General features: G+C 38.0%; 1 protein-coding gene across 2 annotated transcripts in view; it reads left to right on the top strand.

Annotated features, from left to right (window-relative positions):
* LOC126248356 (membrane-associated guanylate kinase, WW and PDZ domain-containing protein 1) overlaps window positions 1-19803 on the top strand; it is a 408513-nt gene that overhangs the window by 326806 nt on the left and 61904 nt on the right. For both annotated transcript variants that reach the window (XM_049949272.1, XM_049949273.1), the window contains exons 10-11: window positions 6499-6655; window positions 13278-13470. In XM_049949272.1, coding sequence (XP_049805229.1) covers window positions 6499-6655; window positions 13278-13470 — 350 coding nt within the window. The remainder of the gene's footprint in view (window positions 1-6498; window positions 6656-13277; window positions 13471-19803) is intronic.

The raw sequence follows: 19803 nt of genomic DNA, 5'->3' as shown, positions 1-19803 counted from the left end.
ACTCAAAAGCGTTGTTTCATTGGTTTAATAAGTAAAGTTAACTGCTTACCATATAGGAAAGGCACTGAAAGCTGTATAGTCATATAAATAAAAACTTGTAAATTGTATCTTATTTTTTACACTGTTGCTGTTGCTCTTACTGCTGCTGCTGGCACAAAGTCTTTCAAGTTTTCAAATTCTGCTAATCCCTGTTCACTAACAAAGTCTCTCAGAAACAGATAACTGTAGCACAGAAGGTCTGTGGACCACCTCTGCTCAGCAAGGTACTGTCATTGTTTATTCACAATGTCCTATCTGCCCAACCAACTTGACATCGCCTTCCTTCCCTGGGTCCTTTCACATTGTGACAATCCAACGGTGGATGAAAAACAGCTGTTTGCAGTCTCAGAACTGACATTTCTTCCTGCAGTAGTTCCCACAGTGCTGTAATGAAGCACAGGGACTTAACTGATTATCTGGCAACATGTATCTACCAGCTTCTTGATACTTTGACCTACAAGACTTAGTGTCAGGACACTAAGCCCAACCTAAACCCTTTCACCAAAATAGACCTCGTCCCTCATCATGTAATCTTACTTAATGTAAAATGTTGTGTGTGTGTTTAATTTTTTAGTTATTTATTAGATTTTTAAGATGACATAACATAATTACAAGTACTATTATGATTTCCATTACAGTGTCTAGATATTGATAAATGTTAATTACAGCAGTATTCATTACTGAAAGATGAATATTACCATCTGGGAGATCCAGACAGTTTTTCCCTGGCCCTGTGTATGCATATTAATTCATAGAGTATTCGTGGACTTCTCTTAGCATCTACATTCATTTTACCCAGAGCATAGATGTAATTTACAGTAAAACATTGACACCTCTTGCTTTTTTCTCATCTTTACGTGTAGCTGCTTTTAATTTATTACTGACAACATCATTTTCTTGAACTGTATCATTAGCAGATTTGTTTTCATGACAAGTGTGGAGGTGCTTGCACATAGGTCAGTAAAATGGCTGTAGCCACCTGTGTGACTGAGATTTGAGTTACAGAATATGGAAAAGATGACCATTTCTCCAGCTTACACTGTTTATGTAGATATTTAAAATTTATAGTGACACTATTTCTGATCTAAATTTTGTACATTTACTGGTTTTTTATTTTTCCATAAGTCTGAAGACGAATATGCAGTGCCTATGTTATTCTGAATTGTTTATTTATTTATTTATATACTTGTTCCATAGATCTGTACATGTGAGCAAGTCACTCAGATGTGGAACGTGTCAATGTACATAATAAAATACATAGAATAAAGACATTGTTATAGTATTAATAACAGTGCACAAAAGTCATGCTTATTAACTTAAAAACTAGTCAACATAAATGTGAAGATAGCAGTTTCATATTTAGGGCATTATTGCGTCTATTTTAACCTTGAACAGTAATCAAAACTTCCCACTTTGGGTTTAAAAGTGACCCAAAAATGGAAATGAGAAAAAGAGGAATTTTTACATTAGGGCATTATTACATTAGTTTAACAGTAAACAGTGTCAAAAAATTTAAAAACATCTTTCCAATCTGGGTTTTACTTATTTCTCTGAAAGAATTCCTCTAGTGAATAAAGTGAGGTCTCAAGTAAATAATTTTTCAAGCTACGTTTAAATACTGATGTACTACTCCTTATACTTTTGATGCTGTTGGGTAGGGAATTGAAAACTTTCGTTCCAGCGTACTTTACCCCTTTCTGAATAAGTGTCAAGTTCTTTAACTCACAGTGGAAATCCTCTTTTCTTCTGGTGTTATGTTCATGATGTAGGCAATTCGTTTCATACAGAGTGGGGTTATTTATTATGAAGCACATCAGTGAATATATGTACTGAGATGTTGCTGTCAGTATTTCAAGTCGTTTAAAAAGATTTCGACATGAGGTTCGTGGGGGTACACCACAAATGATTCTTATTGCTCTTTTTTGTGCTGTGAGGATTTTCTTTGCGGCAGGTGTATTGCCCCAGATGATGATGCCATAACACATGACTGAATGAAAATAGCCAAAGTAAGCTGACTTTGAGATGGTAATGTCATTGAAGCGTGACAAAATTCGTAAAGCAAATGTTGCCGACGTCAGCCGTTTTAGTGTTTGTAGAACGTGATGTTCCCAGTTCAGCTTACTGTCCACGTATACGCCTAGGAATCTTGATAAGTACACTTGCTTTATCATCTGATCATTCTGTGTGATAACTATTTCTTTTGGGTTTTTGTGGGTTGTCTGGAACTGGATAAAATTGGTTTTTTTTCAGGTTTATTGAAAGGGAGTTAATACTAAACCAACCCAGAACTTCTTTAAGGATATCATTGACCTCGGATTCTAAGTCAGTAGTTGACACATTATCCACCACAATGCTCGTATCATCAGCGAACATTGTAAATTTACACTGTTTATTGATGGATAAAGGTAGGTCATTAACATATATGAGGAACAGCAAGGGCCCAAGCACTGATCCCTGTGGCACTCCATGCTGCACAATTCCCCACTTAGAGTCCACTACATATTGTGATACACTATCTGAAACATCTAGAATAATCTTCTGCTTCCTATTTTCGAGGTACGATTTTAACCATTTCCCTACAGGTCCTGTAATTCCATAATGACAGGCCTTCTTGAAGAGTATCTGGTGATCTACACAGTCGAACGCCTTTGATAGGTCGCATAAGACACCAATTGGCAGCCTCTTGCTGTTTATAGACTCTAGAACATCATTTGTGAATGAGAAAATTGCGTTATCTATTGAAACTCCCTTTTGAAAACCAAACTGCTGACTGTTAATGATGTTCAGGTCACCAAGGTGTGCCACAATCCTGTTGTACAGAGCTTTTTCTAGGACTTTTGAAAATGTTGTTAATAGAGAGATAGGGCGATAGTTTGACACATTTGTAGCATCCCCTGCTTTGTACAGGGGCCTTACAACAGAGTATTTCATTCTGTCTGGAAACACTCCTTGTTACATGGATGTGTTGCAGATGTGAGACAAAACTTCGGTCACTTCACTACAGCAAGCCTTCAACAGCTTGCTTGAAATATCGTCGATACCAGCAGAATGTTTATTTTTCAAAGACTGTATGATTTTTTTGATTTCAGTGACAGTAATGGGAAGCACACTTATTTGACTGAAAGGTTCTGGAAATTTATTTTTCATTATACAGACAGCTTTATCTACAGAACCATGGCAACCTATCTGTGTTGGGACAGTTAAAAATGTTGGTTAAAGATTTCAGCAATTTCCTCTCTATTAGTTATCTCTGAGTTGTCAACAGTTAAAACAATATTTTTGTCTTTGGTGTAGTTTACAGTCCCTGTTTCTCTCTTTATCACATTCCAGATTGTTTTAATTTTATTTTCAGAATAAGTAATTTCAGATGCTATACACATACTTTTAGAGTTTTTAATTACTTTGGCAAGAATTTTACAGTAGAGTTTATAATGTTTTAGCTGAGCAGGGTTGTTAGAAGTCTTTGATGCTATGTAGAGTTGTCTTTTTCTCTGACAGGAAGCTATGATGCCCTTAGTGAGCCATGGTTTTTTTGCAGACCTAGCAGGTTGGACTCTGTATGACTTTTTTGGAAATACACTTTCAAAGGTACCTGCTATCTCATTTGTGAATAAATTTTATTTTGAATTAGCAGTTTCTGCTAGATAAACAGGTGTCCAGTCAGTATGCTGAAGACATGATCTGAACGTTTGAATAGCTTCCTCACTTATTTTCCTTACTGTTTTCCATCTAAGTGAGGTGTCACTCAGAGGAATTCCCGAGCTGTTGAAAGTAACTCGTTGTCCGTCATGGTCAGACAGACCATTTATAACCATTTCAATATTAATATGGTTGACTTTACTCTGATCAACAAAAACGTTATCAATGAGAGTACTGGAAGAGGTTGTGGTTCTGGTGGGCGAGCTAACCACGGGAACAAGGTTGTACGTGCACATGAGATTTTCAAACTCCACCTTGCAGGGAGAATTAACCAAGAAATCTATGTTAAAATCCCCAACAACTATCATGCCCCTATTTTTTCTACTTAAGTACAACAAAAGAGTATCTAATTGTTTAACAAACACTTCAAAATTATCAGATGGTGCCCTGTAAACTGCCACAACTGTTAATCTGGAGACAGTGTCTGGCACCTCTATAGCACATACTTCAAAATGTAGCTCAAAGCAGAATCTTTGTACATCTATTGCTGTGAACAAGACATTGTTTTTTACATATACAGCTACTCCTTCTTTGTCCATATAGTTCCTGCAATAAGATGTTGCCAAAACATAGTTAGGAATAGGGACCACTTCAATACCAGCAGTGATGTGGTGTTCTGTTAGACACAGAATGTGGGCACTGTTTATACCTTTTGTGTCTTCTATATTTGCTGTGAACTGATCCAGCTTGCAGTATAGGCCTCTTATGTTCTGATGAAACACTGTTAACTTTTGTTTGTCTTTAATTGTATTGCTGTTTGAGTGAACTTTCGTTTGTGTATTAATTACTTGTTGCAGATTTTTGTTATTGGACCAAATCCTGCTAGAGTTGGCCCAGCTCACTAGTTTCCCTCGTTAGTTAGGGCTATGACTGGTCTGCTTTCATGATCGTTATTGTTTAGGCCTATTATTTCATGAAAAGCCTTTCCAATGTCTGCTGCTAGTTTATTTTTGCCAAACTGATTTAGATGTAGTCGATGCTTTGTGAAGCAGTGTCTCTCATACCTGTCTGTATCGAGTAGTGTCACATTCGTAAACTTAGTGCAAAAGTGTTTCAGTTTACTATTCGTTATGCGAATTTCTCTGTTCACACAAGACCAGTCTGCCAGGTCATATATCGTGGGCACAGTTGTTAGTATTATGTTTGTATGCTGTAATAACTGCAGCAATCCTAGTAGCTTTTTAATGAAAGTGCTGGCCTCGTTGCAATAAACATCGTTTGCTCCTGCGATTATCGCAACACAGTCTTTTTCCGTGAATTTAGCACATTCTGTGTGTATGTCTTCTACCACATTCACGAATTTTGCTCCTGGTTTAACAATTGCTGATATACACGAACCATCTTGAGCAGAGTTCGACATGCATGTCGAAATATTGCGAGCATGACTGTCTCCAAATATTTTTACATTATTTTTCCGTTGTGTTTGTTTAGGTACGCGATCGGAACGTTTTCTTACGCAACCACGCGTGTTTTGTGTACACGTGTTGCCGTTTACTACAATTTTAGATGCACTGTTTTTGTTATTTGAATTATCACTGTTTATCAAGCACTGAACTTTGTCCACTGTTGAGGCTTCTTTATTCACTTGTGGGTTTCCTTTCTTGTATATAAATGTGGCGTCGTCGACGGTTACGTTTTCACGATGTACATAACACCGATCTACACACACTGTCGAAGCACTACTGTTTTGTAGAGCTGTATATCGGTCTTGGAGGACAGCGTATTTCACTTCTAGCACTTCAATATCGGTTTGTAGCATTCTGATTATTTCGTCCTTATTTTTGATAATGTTTGAAAATTTACTTTCACACGCGGCTGCTATGCACAGCTCACAGGTCCACAAATAGTCATCAGTTACGACTTTTAAGTTGATCTTGCAGCAATTTTCATGAAACCAGTACTTGCAGGTTCTACACTGAATTCCTTTACGAACTTTTCTGATACACAATTTACAATTACTATTACTTTTATCTTCATAACTGGGAGCTGAACCTACACGTACTTTCTCTATCGGCGCCATCTTGTTGCTGTGATGCAAGGTGGTGACTATAGCCTTTACGAAAAATATTAAATGTATTCACAATTGTGAATATGAACAACCCTCAGCTGTAGAATGGAATGATGACATGTCCAAAGGAACTTTGTATCCTAATTCAGAATAACACAGGCACTGAAATATTGTATTTATCTGCTGCACGGGTTAAGCGACTTTCAAGTAAAATGTCTCACCTGTATGGGAATATACGCAATGAATGTACGAGTACAGGTTGTAGACACATGATTGACAACTTACAAAAATTTGGATCTGGCCATGAGTCGTGCATGGATAGCGTAATAGTAAGGCCAACAGTCACAATAAGTGGGAAATTCGGGTTTAAGTCCCGGTCTGGTATGAATTTTCATTGGCGTCATTCTATTCTACAGCTGGCATTTGTTCATTTTGCAACTACGAATATGTTTAATTTATTTGAAGTGGAAGATTATGAATGTTTAAATAATTATATTATTTATGTATCTTTGGTGTGTATACCTTGCCAAACTCAGTGTTGTGTCTTCAGAATTATTTTAAATTTATAAAGAAAGCAGATACAGTTCCTGGGCTTGTTTAAGTGTTTCATATGTTTTATACGTTTTTCACTAAAATTTTGCAAAATTACATTAGACAGTAAATATAAATGCATTGTTACATTCAAAGGTGTAAACATTGAGTGACTGATAGTGTGCTGTTATTAGGATAATTTTCTTTATTTTCTTTTTTAGATACCCAAGAGACTTAAGATGGGTAGGTTTAGGACAAGGAGTTCGAATCTATCCAGCTGGTCCAGATATGGAGTGGGTGGAAACACTGGTGACTTTAGTTCGCCAAGAAACTGGTTTTGGATTCAGAATTGTTGGTGGTACAGAAGAAGGCTCTCAGGTATAAATATAGTGTAATGTGCAACAACTAAGCAAGTTGCCTGCTTTCCCATATTGCTAATATATGATGGTGTGCAACTGAATTACCCTTACCTTTGTAGTAACATGTAACACGCTATAGCACCCTTTTAGTTATTTTCGTGTTGTGTGGATAATTTTAACTACCTGATATGGAATGAATCAGTTTTACACTTATAACACATGTTCTTAAAGGAATATGTAGCAACTTACTGACCATTTCCATGGTTTCTTAAGCGACTAAGCGACCATGAAGTCTTTTGTATCACTGGTAGGTGGTCAAAGATTTTTATGGCCAAGTACCTTACTCCTTCCTATGCCACACAAAGGCTGAGTGATTGATAGTGTAAATCATCTCTCTAACTAGAATTATATTTATGAATGCTACTGTTTTCAAACTGTGATTGATTGTTGACAGCAAACTTAATAAGGGAGTAAATACAAAGTGGATTTTATCCATAGTGGATGATGTTGAACTCTGTAGCTGTTCCTTTATAATGTGTGGAAAAATTTCGACTACCAGTCACAATAAAAGATTATTTATTCCTCACATGATCGGTTTCGGGCTTGTGCCCATCCTCAGGTGTTTATCCATTCATGTACGTGTTTATATTGCTGTTATAATTATGCTGTGGTGACAGTTTTTCCATTTAGTTGCAGATTTGTTATCATATTCACATCCATGTTCCAGTTTTATAAAATTTAGCAGCATATTTCACTGTTGCAATGTGCACTCATTATGTACACTGTGTTTACATCCAGTGTATGTCACAAGTGCATGTCACAAGAGTGAAATATGCTGCTAAATTTTATAAAACTGGAACATGGATGTGAATATGATTACAAATCTGCAACTAAATGGAAAAAGTGCCACCACAGCGTGATTATAATAATGATGCTTCGTCTGTATTGATCTCCAGCAATATAAAGGTGTACATGAATGTATAAACACCTGAGGATGGGCGCAAGCCCGAAACCGGTTGTGTGACGAATAAATAATCTTTTTCTAGACCCTAGGGAGTAAATGTTCTGTGAGGCTATTGCCTGTATGCCCACCTGTCGAAAGAGGTTTTAGAGTGGACACTAGACATTATCTTTATTGCATGTTTCTGTTCAACAAATACTCTCTCCTCAATGACAAGCTACTCCAGAATATGATGCCATAAGACATTAGTGAATGAAAATAGGAAATGTAAATCAACTAATTTACATTTTCGTCTACAAAATCTGATACTGTCCGTAACACAAAACATGCAGAGCTAAAACATTTACAATTATCTGTAACATGTGGCTCCCAGTTCAGGTTTTTATCAATGTAGACCCCTAAGAATTCAGAATATTGTGTTTCATTTATTGATTTACCCTCAACACCTTTGATGTTATTCAAGTTGATGCCACAGTAGGGTCCACCATAAACATGGCAGATATTTGCAGACAAACTGAACTATACAATTGTCAAACCTATTTACACAGAAGGTAGTAAGACAGATGTTAATAATTACTGACCAGTCTCCCTACTTATCTCGATTCATGGTCACACCGTCACTGCATACAATGCATGGAAATTGATTGAAGGTGGTTCAAAAATTTTTGCATCCTTATTGATATATTTCCAGAAGTGCATCATAGCGTTGTGGTCATATGAAATAGAAGGCCAAGGAAATATGGAGTTTTAACTGCTCTACTGTCACACAATTTGGAAGCAAGGTTGGGAGAGGAATGTTGTCCTGCATTACATACAGATTTGTAACAGAATGTTACTGATCCAATGTAAATGTTCACCATGCCAGGATAATACCACCTGTCTGGATTGTCCCCTTTTAACAAGAAGAAATATAGCCTTGTGTATCTAATCTTTGGTTTTTATTAATGTGTAATGTGATTTAGCCCTCTTAGGCACCCTCTTGCTGTTCCATGATCATCCAGTGATGATGGTTATCTTGATATGGATTAGTAGACATGGCATAAGGTTGTGGCTTCAGCATTCCATTGTCATGTGTCTGTTGTGAATAGTATGTTCTGTCATATGCTATTGTTGCCCACCATTGAATTTCTGAATGACTGCTGCACGTCTGTCTGTCTGTCTGATGTTACGGTCCATACGTAGAAGGTATATTCTGATTAAAATTACTTTGTGATTGACAGATGGCAGCAGAGGGGGGGGGGGGGGGGGGGGGGGCACAGTTGCTGTCATGTACACAACATGCCACATGCCCATGTGGTCAATAACTGAGTACACACCAAAAGAGAAACAAGTTGCCTTCTGACCGACTGTTGCTTATGTCTTTCTACCGGATTGTTATAATTAAAGTGCAACTTCTCACAGAGGTCCAGTGTGGGCTGTGATTAACGTATAGCAGGATAACTTGTTAGATATTGTAATGTGTAAGTAATTTAAGCTCAAAAAAATTAGTTCCAATTTTGGCCACCAGGTGCAAATCTGGTGCTGTGAATGCACGAAAGACATATATAAATGTTTCCATATGTAATGGATTAGGAACAGAACATAGGCAGAAATGGTCAAACAAGTGGGGAGGGCATAATGATTTTATTATAAACCACTGCTTACACAGTTTGTTCAATATGAACACTGGAGATGTTGACGAGATGCTGTACAGCACCAGATTTGCACCTGGTGGCCAAAATTGGAACTAATTTTTTCTGGGGTGGTGGTAAGTTTCTATGGGACAAAACTGTTTTCCAGGGTAAATTGGTTTGCATTAATACATTAGCATATCTACCAAGTTTTGCTGCCATATGGTAATTACAGCCCACCTCCGTGAGAAGCTGTACTTAACTTATAACCTCTCAGTGGATAGCAGGAAGGGCAGTAGTGAAGACCACTGATTCTGTAGGTACAGCGATGTAACCATATGTTATAGTCGAGTTACAGTAATAAGATGAGTATTCAACCACACACTTGTTGCAAAGCAACAAATTATCTAAATAAGCGGAGAAAATTTTAAGAGTTGAACACAACTGAATGTTTGGTAACATGCCATACTACTAACGGATGCACTCTAGTTATACCTGAATTGCTTTCACTATCTTCTGTGTAGTCGTTACAGCTACTGTCAGAATTTAATGAAATAATGAGTTGTTCTATGTTACTTTCCACGACACATTCATTATCCCATGCTTTCATTATTACTTTTTTCGTGTCTCTCACAACATTATGCCAATCTGATGACAAAGATTGGTTTGTAACATCCTTTGTCAATCTTTCCACTTTTACCAGCACCCATTTTTTGTTGGTCCTTGCTACGTAACCCTTAAGTTGAGCCCATATGAGTTTAATGGAATTGAAATGGCAGTGATATGATGTAAAGGGGTTTATTCTGAGCCACGATGTTCATTAATTCACCCTTTCTACTGTCGTCTGGTATGGTAATGTTTCCATTTGCCCTCCCCCAAGGATAGTCAAATGATGACTATTACTGAAGATTTGCTCAGGTTGTTTTTTATGGTTCTTTGATGTCAAAAGGAGGTACAGAAAAACTGACAGATTCCAGTTCTATATGTATTTAGTACGAGACAAATTTTCATGCATTCTAATGCATCGATCAACGACTAAAACTTAGGAATTATGATTTATGTAAATTCCCAACTTTTTACATTCATGGGTGTAAAAATAAAATAACAAAACATTTTAGTACATTGATAAAAGTACTGTACTAACTAAAATAAGAGCTATTAATTTTATGACCACATAACAATGAGAACATTGTTTTCGTGGCAAAAAATGACAGTAAGCTTAAAATAAGGTTGACTGTGTCTTTGAACTCAAAACATTTCCATTAATAGACCAGTCCTTTGCTTTTATACTAATGTGTCAAATAGACAATTTTGTTTCATTTAATCTTGTTAAAGTACACTTTAGCTGTAATGTCAACTTAGATTTTGAATGTGACTGATGTTATAAATTGCGTAAGAAATAGAAACACGAAACATGAACTCAGCGTAGTGTACAGGGACAACTTTGATGTGGTGTGCAGTGGTGTACAGTGAGTATAAAAACTGTATTTACTCCACAGTGCAGTGAGATATGGCTCTTGGTTCAAATGGCTCTGAGCACTATGGGACTCAACTGCTGAGGTCATTAGTCCCCTAGAACTTAGAACTAGTTAAACCTAACTAACCTAAGGACATCACAAACATCCATGCCCGAGGCAGGATTCGAACCTGCGACCGTAGCGGTCTTGCGGTTCCAGACTGCAGCGCCTTTAACCGCACGGCCACTTCGGCCGGCATATGGCTCTTCTTCCACTGTTGAAAACAATGTTGGTTTGATGGCTGCATTACATGTATAGTAATATATGACCTAAAAATCTACTGAATGTAAAGCAACCACATTTCTTACTGCAACTTCTCCTACTTAAGTGCTGCAGGTTTCTTAATTTCAAAACATCAAAATAACAATGTCCACTAAAGCTACAATGTCAGACTATAAGGTGCGAAAGAATCCAAGGTTATAACCAAATAGTTTATGCATGTTCGTGTAATAAAGTTTTGTTAACCTGACATCATGCTTTCCAATGTTTTGTGCAGAAACTAAAACTTTACCAAAGACTAACCTCAGCAGCACACATACTTTTGACTTATCTGAATAAAAATATTTTTATAGTGGCACAACACGAATATCACTGCATACTGGGCACTGCTTCCCCACCTCTCTCACCCTTGCTGCCAGCCATACTTCACCTTCTCCCAAACTTGCAAGTATGTCCACATCACCTGGAAAGGCTTGTGCAGACAGAGTAGGCAAAACTGCAAGCACGTGGAGCTTGAGAAACAGCTGCGATTGGCTGATGCCTGGCCCCAACCACTCAACTCACCGAAATGTCACTCGCAAAGTAATTTTAATTGAAGTATAATGCCACCTGTTACAATCCATAATTGACAATATTTACTCACTTTACAGCTGCATTTTTATCTACAGTGACCTATGAAAAATCCAGTCTTTGTATAAATTGGGAAATCAAAAGTATCGGGATGCCCCTATGTAATGCAGAATTAACCAATAGATGTCATGAGATTCAGACCTGCCAGTATAAAAGGAGACAGGGTGTACTGTGATGTCAGTAGGGAAGCAGTAACAGCAGAATGGGTCTGTCAGGAGAGCTTAGTAGATTTTGAACATGAACAAGTTACGGGATGTCACCTGAGCAGAAAATCATCAGGGACATTTCAACCATTCCAAAACTGCCCAGGTTGACTCTTGGTGACCTGATCATGAAATGGAAATGTGAAGGAACAACCACACCCAAACTAAGACCAGGCAGACCTCATGTACTGACAGACAGAAGCTGTTGAGCATGTGGAGGATGGTTGTAAAAGTTCACATGAAATCAGCTGCAGTAATCACTCATAAGTTCCAAAGTCCTACCAGCAGCCCAGCTAGCACATTGACTGTGCATAGGAAGTTAAAAAGAATGAGTTACAATGGCCAAGCATCTCATTATATACCACACATTTCTGTATGCTAAGCAACATTTGAGGTGGTGTAACGAGCAACACCACTGGACAGTGGATGACTGGAAATGATTAATTTGGAGTGATGAATCACGCTATACCCTCTGGCAATCCGATGGAAAGGTTTGGGTTTTCCAGATGGCTACAGAATGTTACATGCCATCATGTGTAGTGCCAATAGTGAAATAGGGAAGGGGTGGTGTTACAGTAAGGTGATGTTTTTCGTGATTAGTGTGTGGTCCTCCTATTGAAATTAAGAGAACACTAAGTATGCAAGAATATAAACACATTTTACAGCGTTGTGTACTGCACACAGTAGAGGAACAGTTTGGAGATGATTATTGATTATATCAGTACAACAGTGCACCTGTCATAACAGCAGCAGTTATGAGGCAATGCTCTGTGAGCAATAATGTTCCTGAAATATACTGACCTGCCCAGAGTACAGCAGACAGCAAAGAAATATTTGAAAAAAAAAAACTGAAAAAGTTTCTCTTTGACAATTCCTTCTATTCTGTTGAAGAATTTCTATTATTATAATGTGTAAAAAGTGGTGGGTAGAAATTACTTATTCACATCTGTATATATTTTTTTAAAATGAAAAAATCCTTATAAATGTTCAGCATGTAGCCACATTTACAATTTAATTTGTGATGTTATCGTGCAAATGATCAATGGAACATGAAACTATCAAATCTCAATGCAATGAGCACTGTTTTTATAACATGGGAAATATCTTGGTCAGATGCTCTTCAATGTATGTGCAAAAGTTTTTATATAGAGGAATTTTAGTTATACCCTCCCATCAATTCATTATATTCTTAAATTTTAAGTTAAAGTTGCAGTTATCTTTATTTTTGAACTGATTGAATATTAATATTTCATGTGCCACGATGCATCCTTAATACTAGTAAGGCTTCTGAGGAGTTTTTTATTTCTTTGTGTTTTTTTACTTTAAAAATAATATGAATGATAAAAAATAGTTCCTGAAGACCTAAAGTGAAAGATATCATTACATCTTAACAACAGTTTGTCATTGAAAAATATTAGATTGAATTCTGATATTTGTGGTGATTAGAAATGTGTTAAATTCTGTATATTAATAATTGCAAGAGTTTTTGACAATTTTGCAGGTATCAATAGGCCACATAGTTCCTGGTGGTGCAGCTGATCTTGATGGACGGCTGTGTACTGGAGATGAGATAGTGAGTGTCGATTCACAGTCTGTGTTGAGTACATCACATCATCATGTTGTACAGCTTATGGGGAAGGCAGCTGCAAATGGCAGAGTTGTTTTGGGGATACGCAGGAGAATACCTTCACAAGGTGGGTAAAACTTGCAGTAAGGATGTTAAAACTGGTACCGAGTCAAAGGCAAAATTTTACTTAACTGCCCTGTTTTTGGGGAGGCAAACAGCATTGTCATTCATGCACAGTGTTGCGAGTCTCATCACTTTTCTAACATAGAACGCATAGTTTCGTTAAAGCAGACCTGTTCCAGAGGTGGCTAGGTGAGTACAAGTGCTCTAGTTCACTTGCTGCTTGGGTAGTGAGCACTCATGGTAAAATGCACTGGTCAAATGTCACTATGTAGTGGAGGAGAAGTGCAAACTGTGTGCTGAATGAAATTTTCACTCTGCAGCGGAGTATGCACAGATATGAAACTTCCTGTCAGATTAAAACTGTATGCCGGACTGAGACTCGAACTCAGGACCTTCGCCTTTTGCGGGCATTTGCTCTCCAAGAGCACTTGCCCACAAAAGGCAAAGGTCCTGAGTTCGAGTCTCGGTCTGGCACACAGTTTTAATGTGCCAGGAAGTTTCAAACTGTGCCCTGTTTCCACAGGAATGACCATGTGTTATGTCCGCCATAGCCTTAGCTACAAGCATGTATACTTGCAGTTCATGCTGCAGTGCTTGAAGTGGAGAGTAGCTCTTTGTAAATTGATGAAAATCTGCATTGTGACTGGGTTAGGAACTTCGCGAAGGTCGATGCGGGATGGCTAGCTACAGTTATAACTTAAGACCTACAGTATGGCAGGAAGTTGCATGATAAATTCCATAATAAAACGTGTCCTGTAGCCTTGTATAAATATTTTACTCTCATAAATTTTTATGACTTAGTCTGCAGCTACAGTTATGCCAATGTTTGGACATACATACTTGTGCGAGCAACTTTTTTCAACAATGGAGAGAACGAAATCTACTCACAGAAGCTTACTCATAGGCAACAACGTAAAAGCTCATCTTTGAATTAGCAATACTAAGAAAATGGTACCAGATACTAATGCTTTTGTGAAAAGCAAAATAAGTAGAATTCATTGACATGCAGGGTTTTTATATTTAACATGTGAGTAAAATAGTCACATGAGTTGAAGCCAATTTAAACTTTGTCTAAAAATGACGTTCATGCTAAGGTTGCATCAGTCATACCAAGTATCATGTTTCGTACTTAGTTGCCCCATGTTCTTTGGCTCATCAATTAAAAGAAATGTAAGTTTCATTCCATTGTCATTTCTCATCAATGCAACAGTCTTACGCAATCAATTTGCCACAAAGGTCATTAATTAGCCACAGTACAGCAATACATTTCTATTCAACTAACATTACCAGTCCTAGAGTAGATATGTTGCAAAGAGTTTCTCATACTGAGCTGCCTTGTTCCAATTCCTTTTCCCATCCTCTACCCTGCCCTTCCACTACCATTACTCACTGTGACCCAGCCAGTTACTCTCTCCCGATGTGTGAGCGTGACCCAGCTTGCACGATCACATGGTGAACAGGCCTGCTTTAAAGTACCTGTTCAAATTGTTGATTGCCATAATCACAACATACTGTTGGGTGACACATCATGGGCTGACACAGGTACTCAGTCTCTCAGTAGATTGGTGTACCATTTGTTGCAGTCCTACAAACTACCTTCATGCGAGTGCTGACTTTAGGCCCATAACCTAAAATCTTAACATGGTCACAGAAGTAGCAATCCACTGGTATTGTATCAGGTGACTGAGCTGTCCATGGAACAGGACCACATCAACCAATCAGTTGTTACCAAAATTATACATCAAAGTAGTCTCTTACATCACATTCATAATTTTGAAGCCACATTAAGATGCAAATAATCAATGTTTACATCACTGAGCTGTGTGTAAGGACTGCATTTACTGCCACTGCTGGCATCCTAAACCCTAATTACCCTTCATTCACAAACCATTGTTTGCTAAACGAAAGGTTTCCCCATGAATGTGCAGTGTATTCAGTATTAAAACTAACAGGAGTTTCATCGTGGACTATGTGTCTATTCCCACCTAGAAGTGTAAGTTGCTGTTGTCATCTCGTGCGTGCGTGCGTGCGTGCGTGCGTGCGTGCGTGTGTGTGTGTGTGTGTTGTCATCAAAAAAGTAACAAAAATTTGAACAGAAAGTCTTGATTTTTGGAGTAAAGCCTGCTTTTCAAAGTTTTTAAATTTTTCACCCCTTCAGTGTGACTGGAAGCTGTTACAATCTTCAAGCGAATCTCTTTTGACACATGCTTCCATAGAGTAGAGTCCCCAGAAATTTTTCTATTTCTAAGAATGAATTCCCGCCATGAACCATGGACCTTGCCGTTGGTGGGGAGGCTTGTGTGCCTCAGCGATTCAGATGGCTGTACCGTAGGTGCAACCACAACGGAGGGGTATCTGTTGAGAGGCCAGACAAACATGTGGTTCCTGAAGAGGGGCAGCAGCCTTTACAGTAGTTGCAGGGGCAACAGTCTGGATGATTGACTGATCTGGCCTTGTAACATTAACCAAAACGGCCTTGCTGTGCTGGTACTGCGAACGGCTGAAAGCAAGGGGAAACTACAGCCATAATTTTTCCCGAGGACATGCAGCTTTACTGTATGATTAAACTATTATGGGGTCCTCTTGGGTAAAATATTCCGGAGGTAAAATAGTCACCCATTCGGATCTCCGGGCGGGGACTACTCAAGAGGACGTCGTTATCAGGAGAAAGAAAACTGGCATTCTACGGATCAGAGCGTGGAGTGTCAGATCCCTTAATCGGGCAGGTAGGTTAGAAAATTTAAAAAGGGAAATGGATAGGTTAAAGTTAGATATAGTGGGAATTAGTGAAGTTCGGTGGCAGGAGGAACAAGACTTTTGGTCAGGTGATTACAGATTTATAAATACAAAATCAAATAGGGGTAATGCAGGAGTAGGTTTAATAATGAATAAAAAAATAGGAGTGCGGGTTAGCTACTACAAACAGCATAGTGAACGCATTATTGTGGCCAAGATAGACACAAAGCCCATGCCTACTACAGTAGTACAAGTTTATATGCCAACTAGCTCTGCAGATGATGAAGAAATTGATGAAATGTATGACGAGATAAAAGAAATTATTCAGGTAGTGAAGGGAGACGAAAATTTAATAGTCATGGGTGACTGAAATTCGTCAGTAGGAAAAGGGAGAGAAGGAAACATAGTAGGTGAATAAGGATTGGGGGGAAGAAATGAAAGAGGAAGCCGCCTTGTAGAATTTTGCACAGAGCATAACTTAATCATAGCTAACACTTGGTTCAAGAATCATAAAAGAAGGTTGTATACCTGGAAGAATCCTGGAGATACTAAAAGGTATCAGATAGATTATATAATTGTAAGACAGAGATTTAGGAACCAGGTTTTAAATTGTAAGACATTTCCAGGGGCAGATGTGGATTCTGACCACAATCTATTGGTTATGAACTGCAGATTGAAACTGAAGAAACTGCAAAAAGGTGGGAATTTAAGGAGATGGGACCTGGATAAACTGAAAGAACAAGAGGTTGTAGAGAGTTTCAGGGAGAGCGTAAGGGAACAATTGACAGGAATGGGGGAAAGAAATACAGTAGAAGAAGAATGGGTAGCTCTGAGGGATGAAGTAGTGAAGGCAGCAGAGGATCAAGTAGGTAAAAAGACGAGGGCTAATAGAAATCCTTGGGTAACAGAAGAAATATTGAATTTAATTGATGAAAGGAGAAAATATAAAAATGCAGTAAATGAAGCAGGCAAAAAGGAATACAAATGTCTCAAAAATGAGATCGACAGGAAGTGCAAAATGGCTAAGCAGGGATGGCTAGAGGACAAATGTAAGGATGTAGAGGCTTGTCTCACTAGGGGTAAGATAGATAGTGCCTACAGGAAAATTAAAGAGACCTTTGGAGAGAAGAGAACCACTTGTATGAATATCAAGAGCTCAGATGGCAACCCAGTTCTAAGCAAAGAAGGGAAGGCAGAAAGGTGGAAGGAGTATATAGAGGGTTTATACAAGGGCGATGTACTTGAAGACAATATTATGGAAATGGAAGAGGATGTAGATGAAGATGAAATGGGAGATAAGATACTGCGTGAAGAGTTTGACAGAGCACTGAAAGACCTGAGTCGAAACAAGGCCCCGTGAGTAGACAACATTCCATTAGAACTACTGATGGCCTTGGGAGAGCCAGTCATGACAAAACTCTACCATCTGGTGAGCAAGATGTATGAGACAGGTGAAATACCCACAGACTTCAAGAAGAATATAATAATTCCAATCCCAAAGAAAGCAGGTGTTGACAGATGTGAAAATTACCGAACTATCAGTTTAATAAGTCACAGCTGCAAAATACTAACGCGAATTCTTTACAGACGAATGGAAAAAGTGGTAGAAGCGGACCTCGGGGAAGATCAGTTTGGATTCCGTAGAAATGTTGGAACACGTGAGGCAATACTAACCTTACGACTTATCTTAGAAGAAAGATTAAGAAAAGGCAAACCTACGTTTCTAGCATTTGTAGACTTAGAGAAAGCTTCTGACAACGTTAACTGGAATACTCTCTTTCAAATTCTGAAGTTGACAGGGGTAAAATACAGGGAGCGAAAGGCTATTTACAATTTGTACAGAAAGCAGATGGCAGTTGTAAGAGTCGAGGGGCATGGAAGGGCAGCAGTGGTTGGGAAAGGAGTGAGACAGGGTTGTAGTCTCTCCCCGATGTTATTCAATCTGTATATTGAGCAAGCAGTAAAGGAAACAAAAGAAAAATTCGGAGTAGGTGTTAAAATTCATGGAGAAGAAGTAAAAACTTTGAGGTTCGCCGATGACATTGTAATTCTTTCAGAGACAGCAAAGGACTTGGAAGAGCAGTTGAACGGAATGGACAGTGTCTTGAAAGGAGGATATAAGATGAACATCAACAAAAGCAAAACGAGGATAATGGAATGTAATCAAATTAAATCGGGTGATGCTGAGGGGATTAGATTAGAAAATGAGACACTTAAAGTAGTAAAGGAGTTTTGCTATTTAGGGAGTAAAATAACTGATGATGATCGAAGTAGAGAGGATATAAAATGTAGACTGGCAATGGCAAGGAAATCGTTTCTGAAGAAGAGAAATTTGTTAACATCGAGTATAGATTTAAGTGTCAGGAAGGCGTTTCTGAAAGTATTTGTATGGAGTGTAGCCATGTATGGAAGTGAAACATGGACGATAACCAGTTTGGACAAGAAGAGAATAGAATCTTTCGAAATGTGGTGCTACAGAAGAATGCTGAATATAAGGTGGGTAGATCACGTAACTAATGAGGAGGTATTGAATAGGATTGGGGAGAAGAGTAGTTTGTGGCACAACTTGACTAGAAGAAGGGATCGGTTGGTAGGACATGTTTTGAGACATCAAGGGATCACAAATTTAGCATTGGAGGGCAGCGTGGAGGGTAAAAATCGTAGAGGGAGACCAAGAGATCAATACACTAAGCAGATTCAGAAGGATGTAGGTTGCAGTAGGTACTGGGAGATGAAGAAGCTTGCACAGGATAGAGTAGCATGGAGAGCTGCATCAAACCAGTCTCAGGACTGAAGACCACAACAACAACAACAAGAATGAATTACTAGAATGTCAATATTTTTAAACAACCAACTGAATTATGTACTAAATTTAAATTAAAAAATATTTTGCTGTGAGCTGTGCTGTATGTAATGTTAGAGTAGCAGTTAATGTTGCTGGGTGCTGTACTGTGGGTCCCCAGTTCAAATACAATCACTAGCAAATATTTCTTATTTAATATTTATCACATCTAGAAGGTTCTCAAACTTCTTGTGTTTGTAATATTTGCATATTCTGGAATATTCAGTATTCTTATAAATAGCAGGACCCTCCATCCAGGAGGGTACAGACATGTCTATACATTGGTGTCCATAATATAATTGCTGTCATTCCTAAGTTTTGTACTTCAGTGAAGACCCTGCTGTTGAATTTGAACTTGCTTGTGGCTATGATGGGATAATATTTGTGTACTACTGTACATATGCTATTCACAAGTACAATTTGAGAGTTGGAATATGCAGTGTAAGAAGCTTAAGAGTAGTCCATTGTTTTCCTTTTTGCACAAAAACTAAAAATATAAGTCTTAGAAGATTTCCAAAGTGTGTACTTCAATTGTTCTTTAATATTATATATTCATTTACTACGTATTCAGTATTGATAAACTGAGTTTCACGCACTAAAACAAACTGTAAATCTTTGTAAATTTTAAAAACATATTTCAAAGTTTTGTTATAAACAATTTATTTCACACATCAGTAATGTTTGATGGATAAGTCCGTGACTGTATGTTAAACTCTTAAAGCGACAATAGCGTTCCAAAAACAGTCACCTCTTAGTTAT

This window comes from Schistocerca nitens, chromosome 3, assembly GCF_023898315.1.
Source record: "Schistocerca nitens isolate TAMUIC-IGC-003100 chromosome 3, iqSchNite1.1, whole genome shotgun sequence".
Lineage (NCBI taxonomy): Eukaryota > Metazoa > Arthropoda > Insecta > Orthoptera > Acrididae > Schistocerca > Schistocerca nitens.
This window is presented reverse-complemented; position numbering and strand designations above follow the sequence as displayed.